Source organism: Adiantum capillus-veneris, chromosome 11 (genome assembly GCF_014529385.1).
Source record: "Adiantum capillus-veneris isolate H3 chromosome 11, ASM1452938v2, whole genome shotgun sequence".
Taxonomy (NCBI): Eukaryota; Viridiplantae; Streptophyta; class Polypodiopsida; order Polypodiales; family Pteridaceae; genus Adiantum; species Adiantum capillus-veneris.
Genome location: NC_140941.1, coordinates 35,025,565 through 35,037,675, shown reverse-complemented (window position 1 = coordinate 35,037,675; position 12,111 = coordinate 35,025,565). Strand labels below are relative to the sequence as shown.

General features: G+C 40.9%; 1 protein-coding gene across 1 annotated transcript; it reads left to right on the top strand.

The window, feature by feature from the left end:
* The first annotated feature begins 9,178 nt into the window (after positions 1–9,178).
* On the top strand, positions 9,179–9,430 carry LOC147447091 (uncharacterized). The gene has a single exon (XM_086524246.1). It carries the CDS (start codon positions 9,179–9,181, stop codon positions 9,428–9,430), a length of 252 nt encoding a protein of 83 aa, XP_086380372.1.
* The last annotated feature ends 2,681 nt before the right edge of the window (positions 9,431–12,111 follow it).

Below are 12,111 nucleotides of genomic sequence, written 5' to 3'. Positions count from 1 at the left end.
AAAAACATTGGGTTCAATGGGCACCGATGGTTGATCACGAGCTTGGACGTACGCTTTGTCAAATTTCGACGATCGTACGGACTTGGCGGTGAAATTCTAGGCTTCGGACGACAAATTGACTTTGATAGATTGGTTCGGTGAGAATCACCTCTTACACCTATTAAGGTTTAAATTGTCAAAAAAAATCCCCCTCCCAACCCATCTTGGGCGTGCCTAAGATGTTCTCTCTTCTCTCTTGGACTCACTCTCTCTCTCTTCCCCCTTGGTCTACAAAGTGCAAGCATTGAAGATAACCTTTCTCTCTCTTCCCTTGGTCAATGTCGGATGGGTTTCTAACCTCACTCCTATCTTATTGTAAACATAGCAAGAACCACGAACATAATTGTCAATCCATGGGACGAAGATCAATCGACTAGTGCATAGAGGGTACAAGAGGGTGTCAATCTCTTGGAAAAGAATAGACAACTCGCATCTAACACAAGCTACACTCAAATGACCTAAGTCATCAAAAGCTAATCGCTAATCGACAAACAAAACATGACCTATTACAACATCAAACGACATCCGAATGTTACGAAACTTATAGGACAAGTATATAAGACAAATTACACATGCCTATGGTCTCAAACCCCACTTTTGATGGAGTGCAAAAAACGCGATTATTAACAACAGTGATTTTTTTACCTAGTCGTTTTTGCCCCTGAATGCATCTAAATGCTTAGCAATGATGCCCCAATACCCTTTCTATGCTTACTTTGTGACTTCCTAGCTTAAATTCCTACTTATGATAAAATTAGGCATCGGGTTGGTGATGCCAAAAGCTACGGATTACCATTATATGTTTACATCAATGAGTAGAGCTTGTACCTGCGGTTGCAACGCAATAGATGGCACTGCAATGTGACAACAGAGAAGGGAGTAGGAAGCATGAGAAGGAGAGAAGTGAGCACCGTTATCTCACACTGTGTTTCTATTATCCAAAAACTTAACAATAACTTACAAAAATTGACTTTTATTACCTTAGCCAATGATTCTTTGGTCAAAAACTAATAATCTGGGAGCTCTAACTAAGGATAGATTGATAAAATTTGGAAGCTTATAGACCCATCTCATCAATTACAATATCCACTTGGAAAATAGGAATTACAATATTCTTGATTTATCAAAAGAAGAAGTATTTTTACAATAAAAGCTCCCAAAAAATGTTACATGGGTTAGCTTGCTGCTAACATTCCCCCCCTCCTCGACTATGTCGTCCCTTGATGCAGTTTTATAGGTTGAAATAATCTTCGGATTGACAGTTGGCAAGGCGATCTTTAAGTGCGTGTAGAGCTTTCTCATATCTGATTCGTCTTTCTTTGTTAGGGACTTGCAAAAATTGAATAGTGACTTTGTTTTTAAGTTCGATGGCAGAATAGCCAACTAACCTTGATGTCAGATTACTGATCACTAGTCCAAAAATCTTTGTCCTCCATGTGAGGAATCCTGTATAAAAATCCTCTTCGAATGCCAACATATTGCTTGATGGCAAGAATATACATCTAGCGTAGAAGCCGTAGAGGACTTCTTCTGAAGGTTGTCCGCTCAAATGATAGCAAAAGCTTTTGTTACCTTCTAAGAAATACATAAAGCTCGATGGAAATCTACTCCACATGGCTCTTGGTCATAGAAGTCTCGAAGTCCTAATCTTCTATTGTCTTCTTTAGTGTCTGGTTTTGCGGCTATATCATAAACTTCCTTGGGTAGCATTTGTAACTCTACCTGGTTTTCATCGTCACTCTTGAACTTGCCAGTGAAGACTGTACTCTTGTTTTCTTCAAGCTGTTCTTTGGATATGTAGGTTGCCTTTGCTGTTTTTACAGAGCTCGTCTCCAATTGGTATGGTGGCAATTCTTGCAGCTTCTCTTTCTGAGTCATCCTCTTCTTTGCCTTTTTAGCCGCTTGCATTGCACCTAATAGGAGAATACAGTGTTAAAGTTAGAAAATTCCACGCATTCCGCTTTGAAATGCCTTGAGTCTAAATTGCTAACAAATGATGTCCATTTTGCTTCAAATCAATTTTGGAGCATGCATAGATGCATAAAAACATGTAAAGATCAAAATCAAGCAATCCAGGCAAAATTTTCAACTAAAGTAAATAATCACGATTATTTACAGCTGGAATTTTTTTCCAGCTTTTTGCATTTTTGACATCATAGGCTTGAAACATATGTGATTTAGATACTCTGAGTGAAGTGAGGACTCATTTGAGTGTATTGGGTGGAAATGGTGCCAGAATTATGTTTCAGAGTCTGAAACAATAGATATGAAGAGATTTTGGGTTTCTGTGATCCAAATGTGATCAAACTTGAATGGTGGGCTTGTCACATCATGGACTTTGGTCCCATAAGGTCAAAGTTGAAATATGAGCTCATTTTGGTAAAAAAGTAAATAATTTCGATTACTTACGTTTTCATCAACTTGGACATTTTTTGTTGCAAGTTGGTTCTAGGCATGATATAGATCCTCTATGTGAGATATGATGGGATTTGAATCAAAAAATGTGACAGTTAACTCAAAAATTGGACAAAAGAGCCTTTAGTCCGTTTTTTCACAAAATCTGAGAATTTTTTAATCTTTAGGGCTCATACTTGACATATGGCATGTGATAGATGTGTACAAGTGATAGGTGAAGTGACAAGATAGTTTTCAAGACAAATGTGCACAAAAATAAATAATTGTGATTATTTACAACACTCACTTTTTTTGCATAAAAAGATAATTTTATGACCTACACATCTTTAATACATCTAAAACAAGTCCTAAAATGAATTTGGTAAGGTTTGGTCGTGTCGGTATCACTTCGTGCTCTTGTCGACTTTGAAATCATTGGATTTTGTTACTTCTTGGTGTGTAAAGTTGTTTGGTCACTTTTGAAGCCATGGACTTGTCCGCTACATAGTCCTGATGCTGCTTTGGATCCAGTTTGGGCTCATTCGTTAGTTTGACTTCATAAATTAAATTTGACACTTTGTAGCCTTTGAGTTGTTTCTTGCTGTTTGAGAGCTTGCCTTGACTATTTTCTTGAAACCATCTAGGTACATTGTGTATAGACCTTGTCTATAAGCTGCCTGTGGAGTCGGAATCCAATTCTGGCATGTGGCAAAAACCTAGATTATTTACTTGGGACCCCTCGACCCCTGCCAAATGGTCATCTAATGATATGGAAGTGATCTATTATCTAGGGGCATGGTGCAATTCAAGTCTCATCCAATTCGGATGAGCTGACAGACCGCTAGGGTCATTTTTGTGTTGTAGGAATCCGTACACAGCTGGGATTCTAGGGTTTTTTCCTGGGCCTAAACTTGCTACCCTACCATATAGAAACGTTCTTTGATGAGTTTAAAACTTACCCCTCATGTCTCGTGTGAGACAGCACTGAAAATGGGCGACTGTGGACTCCAGAAATCGCGCGCAAAGAAGTAGAGAGCTCTCTCCTCCAAGATTGACTAGTGGAAATGAGGTTATTTTGGGCCACCTATGATATCTATACTCGGACTTCCCAAACTATTTCCCCCCAGATTCTCCTGTCAGTCCTACTTGGCCGTGAAATCTACATTAGACTCAAAAAATTTCTCAATCGGACTCCGTTAGCTCATTTTGCGAGAATTTGCAGAAACAGGTCTTGGCGGCCTAATTTAGGCTTTCTGCTTTTGTTTGTCGTTTTGATTGAAAATTTTTGTGCATGTCTTGTTCTTTTGATCATCAACGTATCTTCAGTTTCTCCATTTGAGCTCATTTGCTATTTATTATTATTTTTTGACATGTACATTAAAAAAAGGCAAAGAAAATAATAAAATGCACTAAAAAAGCAATTTGAAAAATCAAAAGAAAATCCATCGAAAAACACTTTTTTATTACTTTTTGGTGGATTTCTCCTTTTTTAAACTCCAATATCAAGAAAATTTGATAAAAATAAGCAAAAAATGCTATTTTTTGATGTATTTTTTGATAGTATATACACTATTTACACTCATCGAGGAGATTTTATCAGTTAAAATTCCCTTGTTGATAATTTTTGAAGGGCATTATTAGGTAATTTTGCAATGACCACACGTTAACATCCAACTTTTTTCCTCCCTCTTCAAACATTGTCCGTAATTACTGAAGTTCCCTTCCACCCCTCCTAGAGGGAGTACTTTGGGACGACTGTGTGCATGGATTGAGCAATCATGCCTATGCATTGGCGTGGTTGACTCTATCATGCTTTGAAGTCAATGCAATTCAAACCAGTATGCTATGCAAGAGTTGGGTTTTGAGTAGTTAACTCAAGGGTTTCCGTTGTCAAGGTTTCCTGTTGATGTTTTCTAAATAGCAGATTTTGTAATTTGTGTGCTCTTTGTCTGATTGTACCATTTGGATGCTTTGGCATACTGATCCTAAGCTGTAGGTATCAATGATGACGGTTGCGAAGATTTAACTCTCCACTGGTATCTTGGTTTTACAGTTTGTGGGGAAGACAAATGCTCCTTTTTGATCCAAACCCATCTTGTGTTAGTTTCCCTTCTCAAAGATGTTTTTCTCTGAGTCGTTAGATGTGAAACTTTCTTCAGTATGGCAGGTGAGCTTTTAGGCACCCAAATTGAGATGGATTGTCCTTGATTTGTGCTTTTGGTACCCAAATTTTCTTGACTCCTTGCATGCTACTTGTAGCATTCGCTTGTCTAGAGGAGGAAGTAGATTGGTTACTCCCTGTTTATTTTGTGGGTGATCTCTTTTCCATTCCTATTTTCTCGGTGTGATTGGAACTAAGAGTTGTCCTCCTTTAAGTGATAGCTTGAGTTGATTGGTGTCCCAATCTGGTACTGCCTTGTATGTTCGCATCCATGAGATTCCAAGAATCATTGTTTCATTCATATGTTAATCTGGTATGCATACAATTGATGAGGGTATGAACATCCATGTACTATCACATTCAAGTTGACTACTCCCAGTGTCGGTGTTGGGTTTTTGTTGCATCCTTTGATAGCAATATTATACCGATGCTAAGGATTGATTCATAGCTTTCTTGTAAGTGGAATAATTGACTGCATTCATTCAAGCTGCGGTATCTTCCAGTGCATTGGTGCTATGATTGTTCAGCCGTACTTTGATGCAAAGGTCCATTCCATCCAACCATTCATCATCCGTTGATACTGCATCATTCTGTGATTCCCATAGCTAGTCTTTCATCTAGTTCCAAAGTGTTGATGGGAATAGATGTTTGTTGATTTATAAAAGAAGCTTTCCTCTTGAGTGATCGAAGTCGAGCTTCCTCTTGGGCTTCATCAATAGTTTGTTGTCGTTTAATATTTCTCTGCTTTGCTGCATGCATCATCTCTAGAAAATCATTGGTTAGTGGCAAATGGTACTTCTTTAAGCGGTATCCACTAATCCAAGTAGCCATTGGTTCACCATCTAGAGTGGACAACTTAACTGCTCCACTTGGAGATATGTCTTCAATGATAAACGGTCCATTTTCCTTTTTCTTGAACTTGGGAATGTTTTGCTTAAAGGAATAAAGTAAAACTAGGTCCCCTTTTTTGAAGATTTTTGTGACTAGATGTGAATAAAAATATTGTTTTTGCTTCTATTTTTGTGCATAGACGTGAGCTACAACTGTTTTAACCTTTGCTCATCAAGCTTTTCTAAATCTTCAAGCCTCTCTGACAATTCATGTCCGGTCCACTCAAGATCTTTAGCTACACTTAGTGTCGGTAATAGAAATTCTGTTGGTAGTATGGCATCAAGACCATAACAAGATTAAAGGGTGTAGCATTTAAAGCTGTCTTGAATGAAACTCTATTAGCCCATAGAGCGGTATGTAGATTCATTTCCCAATCAGCTCGTCGTGAACTAACCACTTTAGCCAATACCGAGCTAAGAATTTTATTCGTGTGCTCAACTTGTCCATTTGCTTGTGGATGATATGGAGCGGATTTTTTATGGATGATCATTAATTCATTTAGAAAATACTCAATTACCTCATTCAGGAAATGATTTCCCCTATCACTGACAATTTCTATTGGAAGCCTATACATTCTCATATAAGAATGCGGTTGTGGTTCTAGCATCATTCCTTTTGGTTGCTTTAGCCTCTACCCACTTGGTCAAATAGTCCGTAGCTACAATGATAAATTGAGCTTGAGTTCTATAAGCAGGTGGTTGTATTGGCCCAACAAAATCTATGCCCCATTCTGCAAAAGCTCTAGACCCCATCATTGGTCTTAAAGACATGCTATCTACCCTCGTGGGCATTTTTGCTCATTGACATGCATCACACCTTCGAACATATTCCTTGGCATCTACAAAAAGTGTTGGTCACCATATGACTTCCATTAAAATTGCTCTAGCTGTGGTTTCACTAGAAAAGTGACCTCGAGCTAGTCCAGCGTGTGTTTGTTCTAGAGTGGGGATATATTCATCTTCATTTGCATAGAGACACAAATGTTGATCCTTTCCTCTCCGATACAATTGGTTTCCAATAAGAGCATAGTCTCTTGCTTCAGTTTCAATAGCTCTTTGGCAGCGTTTACTCATGTCCTCCGGAAACGTTCTACTTGATAAGTAAGTAACTAGATAGTTACTCCACTTAGGAACAAGTGAAATCTGAAATAATATCGCATGAGGTATGGGTGCTTGTTTTTGGCATTGAAGACAATTTTTCACAAATGAGTAAACAACACTTCTCATGGTTGGCCAAAATACTTCAAGTCTCAAGATCCATTGAATCGTTTGGTCTTTCGCAAAGTGAATCCTACTATGGTAATGTGTGCTTGACTTTAGTATTGTGTTTTCTCCTCGGGATTAATACACGAAAACAATATTCCATCTCGATTTATTTTGTATAGCCTTCTAGGTAGTAATTGATACATAGTCGATTGCCCAATTAATCCCGGTGTAATAGGAAGTGGTATTTGAGAATCCACTTGAGCTATGGTCATCAATGAAACCATATCTTCTGACCAATGGGGTATCATTTCTACGGAGAACAGAAATGCATCTGGTAGATCATCGTCCACCCCTTTTGGTGGTTCTCCTGAAATAATCCTTGATAAATGTTCTGCTCTTTGGTGTGTGGTGCCCTTTTTTACAACTACAGTGAAATTCCAAAAGAATGATGAACCATCTCACTATTGTCTCTGTGTTGCATGGCTTGTTGACCAAGTACAATAAAGCTTGGTGGTCTACAAAGAACACAAATTTTTTGGCTAATAGGTAATGTCTATACTTTTTCACAACATAGATCATTCCTAACCCTTCTCTTTCAATGGTTGTATAGTTCTTCTCTGCCACATTCAGCTGTCTACTAGCATAAGAAATGGGAAAATCAAATTTTTCATCTCCTAGTTGAGCTAATATATACCCAATGGCAAAATTGGAAGCATCAACATGTATATATAATATCTTATTCTCGTGCTTTCAATATTGGTGCTGAAGTGAGAGCTTGTTTAAGCTTCATAAAGGATTCTTCACACTCATCAGTCCATACAAAGAGTGTAATCAGGCCATACATGGGTTTTGTGATTATAGCATACATGTAAATGAATCGTCAGTAACATCCACAATGTCCCATGAAATCTTGAACCCCTTTGACAGTTGTTGGTCTAGTCAATTCACCAATAACATGAATTTTATTTATATCGATCTCTATGACATTTTTAGACACTATGTGTCCAAGAAGTTTTCCTTATCTGCCCATAAATGTGCACTTTTCAAGATTTAAGCAAATCTTATAAAGTCTATATTTTTCAAATACCTTTTTGAGATGTTCAAAATGGTCAGCTCGGATTGATGAATGTACACATAAATCATCCATATATACTTCTACGAAATTCCGAAGATATTCTTTGAAAGCATCGCTCATCAATCTTTGGAAGATGGCAGGAGCATTAGTTAATCCAAAAGGCATAACCCTATAGGCAAAAATACCCCATTCAGTTGCAAAGGCAGTTTTATGCTAATCTTTGGGATCAACCAAAAGTTGATTGTAACCTGAAAGCCCGTCTAAGAAGCTGTAAGCTTCTTTTCCTGCAACTTGTTCTAAAACATGCTCGGTGATTGGAAGAGGGTAGTTATCTCTAATGGTGGTGCATTCACTTTTTGTATGTGCCCGGACCGCACATGGCTGCACATGACCGCATTAATCACATTGGGAGTGTCCGGCATGTCTTCTTATACCTTTATGTGGGAATAAGCCCTTAGAAGGAGGCGATCTCAAGAGGAATAATCAGGAAGGGTTACGGGGATATGAAAGGGTGCTCATTATTTCTACATAAGGAAGGGTTTCCTTTGTACGCTGCATCGGGCTTTCTCATAATCAAAGGCTATGGAATCTGATGTATTCTTATTCTCTCTCTCTCTCTCTAATGCTGTGCTGTGCTTCTCTCTCTCTGCATTTCTGTGAGCATAGTCTCGTAATAGGCAGCCATGCCTATTACACTTGGCGACCACTCACGGAACGGACTCACCTTTGTTGACGAAGGAGGCGTTTCCAACTACTGACGCCAAAATTTTGAACCAAATGCTGGCTGCAAGCAGGAAGGCGTTGGGGGAAAACTGCATTTTTCCTTGTTGTATCAAGCGGCAAAGGGTTACCGGCCATGGCCATGAGCGATGCTATGCTGAAGCTGCATCACCATCACCTGCAAAGCAACCAAAACACGTCGAACTTTTCTGCCCTTCTCAAGTGAGCCCTTCCTCTCCCTCTTTTCTCGCGCATGAATGCCTAGTCCATCCGAGGATCATGCTAGGCGGCTTGCTGTGCGGTGCCAATATGCGAATGGGCGGTGGGGATGTATCTGAGGCGGCTCTACAGGAGTACAGAGAAGGGCAGAGCGAGCGAGATCAAGAACACGAGCAGAGATGGCGGACTTAGAGCTAAGAGTAGAGAGGACAGAGGGACTGTCGTCCTCTCTGCCAACATCCTCCGCCAGGTTGATGATAGCGGCCACCCCATGTCATGCATGAGCGGTGCCCACCAGCCTGTAACCGTCCCTGTGAAGCGCCCCTTGCTTTGCTACAAGGGCACTCTCTCCTTCTCACTCCACTTCCTTATTCCGGGCCCACTCGCCACCAGCAGCGCCACTGTCAAAATGGAGGATGCAATCCATGGTATGCAATGTTCTATAGCGCATCTGGTTCGGGAGGCAAATTAGATATGAACGTTGATGGTGCAAAGGATAGGGCAGCTAAGTATGTAGACAGCACTGTAGACTCGTCTGAGATTGCTGCAAAGATTGCCAAGGAGAAGAGCAAAGAAACCGCAGAGAGTGTGAAGGTGACTGCGGATAGCCTGAAACGCAAGGGAAAGAATGCCACAAACTTTGCAAATGAGGCATCTGAAGATACCGCAAAGAGCGCAAAAGAGCATGGAGAGCACGCACACTTGAAGGGGAGTGTTGAAGAGTGATTGGAAGATGCTAAGGAAGACATCCAAAGCTGGACACAATGGGCTTATGATAAAGCATAGTCGTTGTACCGCTACTGCCAAGAAAGCTGAAGACTTGGGTAGTCAGGGTACAGCAAAGCTGTTACCATATACATGTGGTAGTGATGTGTGTGAACACACTAGGACCGCCGGGGCATTTTTTCCCTCTTTAGGAGGTTTTTTCCCCCGTGCATTGTATATACGCCCATCACTCTAGGGCTATCTATCTTTCCATTGCACACTAAGGAATACACTCTCTATTGTGTGCCTTGAGCTTCCTTCGTCTTCTCCAAGCTGTGTGTGTTTCTCTGCAACCCTAATTCCAACAATTGGTATCAGAGCAGGTCACGTCCTCCCGGGCTTAGTCGCCAGCTGCTCCAGCACACGCCTGCTCACTTTCTCCGATTTCAGTGAGCTTTGGCAAGCGTTCGCAGGTCGACAAATATTTTGGGATAGCTCAAAGAGCTCGGTCTGCTCAGAATTTTGATTTGGGCTCATTTCGGCCTCCATTTCCACTACGGGCAGTACTGCACAGGTTATTTCGTCATTTTGTGCAGATTTTCTGTCAGTGCCGTTTCTGCATAACAGGTGCCTTATAGTCTTCTACGGTTTGTGCTATATAGCACAAGTTGTTCCCGCTCCATTTCTCCTATTTTCGGGCAGTTTTCACATCAGGTGCAGCATTTACCATGGCTGACAACAACAACACAGATGTGTTCAAGATGTTTGCTGCTGAGGACAGGTTGGATGGGGACAACTACCCTATGTGGGCTTATATGATGCAACACGTTCTTGTGTCAAAAGGTGTCTGGAACATTGTGCAGGGCATTGATGTACGTCCTGGTTCTGAAGATGTAGGCGATATTGAGGATGTTGCAGGTCTTGCTGCAAGGATTGCAGCTGTTAGAGTTGTTTTGCCTACAGCAGAACAAGCTCGTTGGGATGTTAAGGATGCGCAGGCTCATGCATTGATTGCGTTGTCTGTGAAGCGCACCATTATTCCTCACATCCGTTCAGCAAAATCTGCAAAACAGGCTTGGGATATTCTAGCAGGTCTTTATGCAAGCCGCAATGAGGCTAAAATTGCTTTGCTGCGTAAAGAGCTAGAGTCGAAGATTATGCATGAGGAAGATGATATGGACACTTTCCTTGCTAGTGTCAAGGATATCAATGAGCAACTCATTTCTGCAGGTGAAGTCATTTCTGACAGTTCCCTTGTGCAGACTGTTCTTGATGCCTTACCAGATTCCTACCAGACTTTTGCTAGTACTTGGAGACTGATGACCCAAGGAAATCCTGAAGTTGTCAAGTTTGATGCATTATGCACATTGCTGTTGCAAGAGTCACTTTCTAGAAAAAACAGGACTAGGCAGCGTGCAGTTGAACAGGCTTTTATTGCTTCTCAAAGAAAGGGTGGTAACAGTAATGCAGCCACTTCTTATGGTTCTGCTGCGAGTGGCAAAAATTCTGTTCCTAATGCTTCTGCTGGCAGCACTTCATCTGGCAATTCTGGTGATAAGGGCAAAAAGAAGATGCGTTGCCATTATTGTAAAGCCAATGATCACTTGATCAAGTCGTGTCCTAAGTTGAAGGCCAAAGAGGCTAAGAAGAAAGAGGGTGGTTCCACTGCAAATGCTGGTTCCACTACAAATGCAGCCATTGTTGAGTCTTCTGTGAAAGGAGATTGTGATGCTGATGTTGATGCAGAATGGGCTTTTAGCGCAGAGTGCACTTACAATCCTGCTGTCCATGATGCATGCTTGTCAGTTGCTGCAGATTCACATGTGTGGTATTTCGACAGTGGTGCTACAAAGCACATTACCTCACATCGTGAATTGTTTACCTCTCTCGAGTCTGTCCCTCATGGGAATTCAGTCACTTGTGCCAACAACGCCTCTTATCCAGTTCAGGGAGTTGGAAAGATTGTGCTCACTGCTGCTAATGGCAGTTCCTTCACACTTGTTGATGCACTTTATGTACCTGGGATCAAGAAGAATCTATTGTCTGTATCCGCACTTGCTAGACTTGGACTTGTAGTCAAATTTGTGGATGACAGATGTACAGTTCATGATCTCAGTTTTGGTGATGAAATTGTTGCATCTGGGCTTTTGTGCCGTGGGCTGTATAAGCTCACTTTGTATGACAAGTGTGGACAAAATTTTGCAAATGCTGTTGCAGATTCAAGGGCTATTTCAGATGCAAAACTTTGGCATGCACGTTTTGGTCATCTGAATTTTGCCAGTTTGCTGCGTTTGCAGAAATCTGATATGGTTGCTTCTTTGCCGCCTCTTGAAGCACCTATCAAACATGTTTGTGAAGGCTGTATTCTGGGTAAAATGCAGCGTTCTAAGTTTCCAAAGGATGGTTCAGTTAGGGCCACATGCAGGCTGCAGCTTGTGCATAGTGATGTTTGTGGGCCCATGCAAACTCCGTCCTTGGGCAATTACCTGTACTTCGTGACTTTCATTGATGATTACTCCAGGCATGCATGGGTATTTCCGCTTAAAGCAAAGTCCGAAGTTTTTATGTGCTTCAAACAATTTTTGGCTATGGCTGAAAATGTCTCAAAATGTACTATGGGCACCCTCCGTTCCGATCGAGGGGGGGAGTATATGTCTCATGAATTTAATGCATTTCTGGCTAGTCGTGGGATAAAACACCAA

What these genes read in the sequence shown, in the direction of transcription:
- LOC147447091 (XM_086524246.1), top strand. Translation starts at nt 9,179, where the DNA reads ATGAACGTTGATGGTGCAAAGGATAGGGCAGCTAAGTATGTAGACAGC.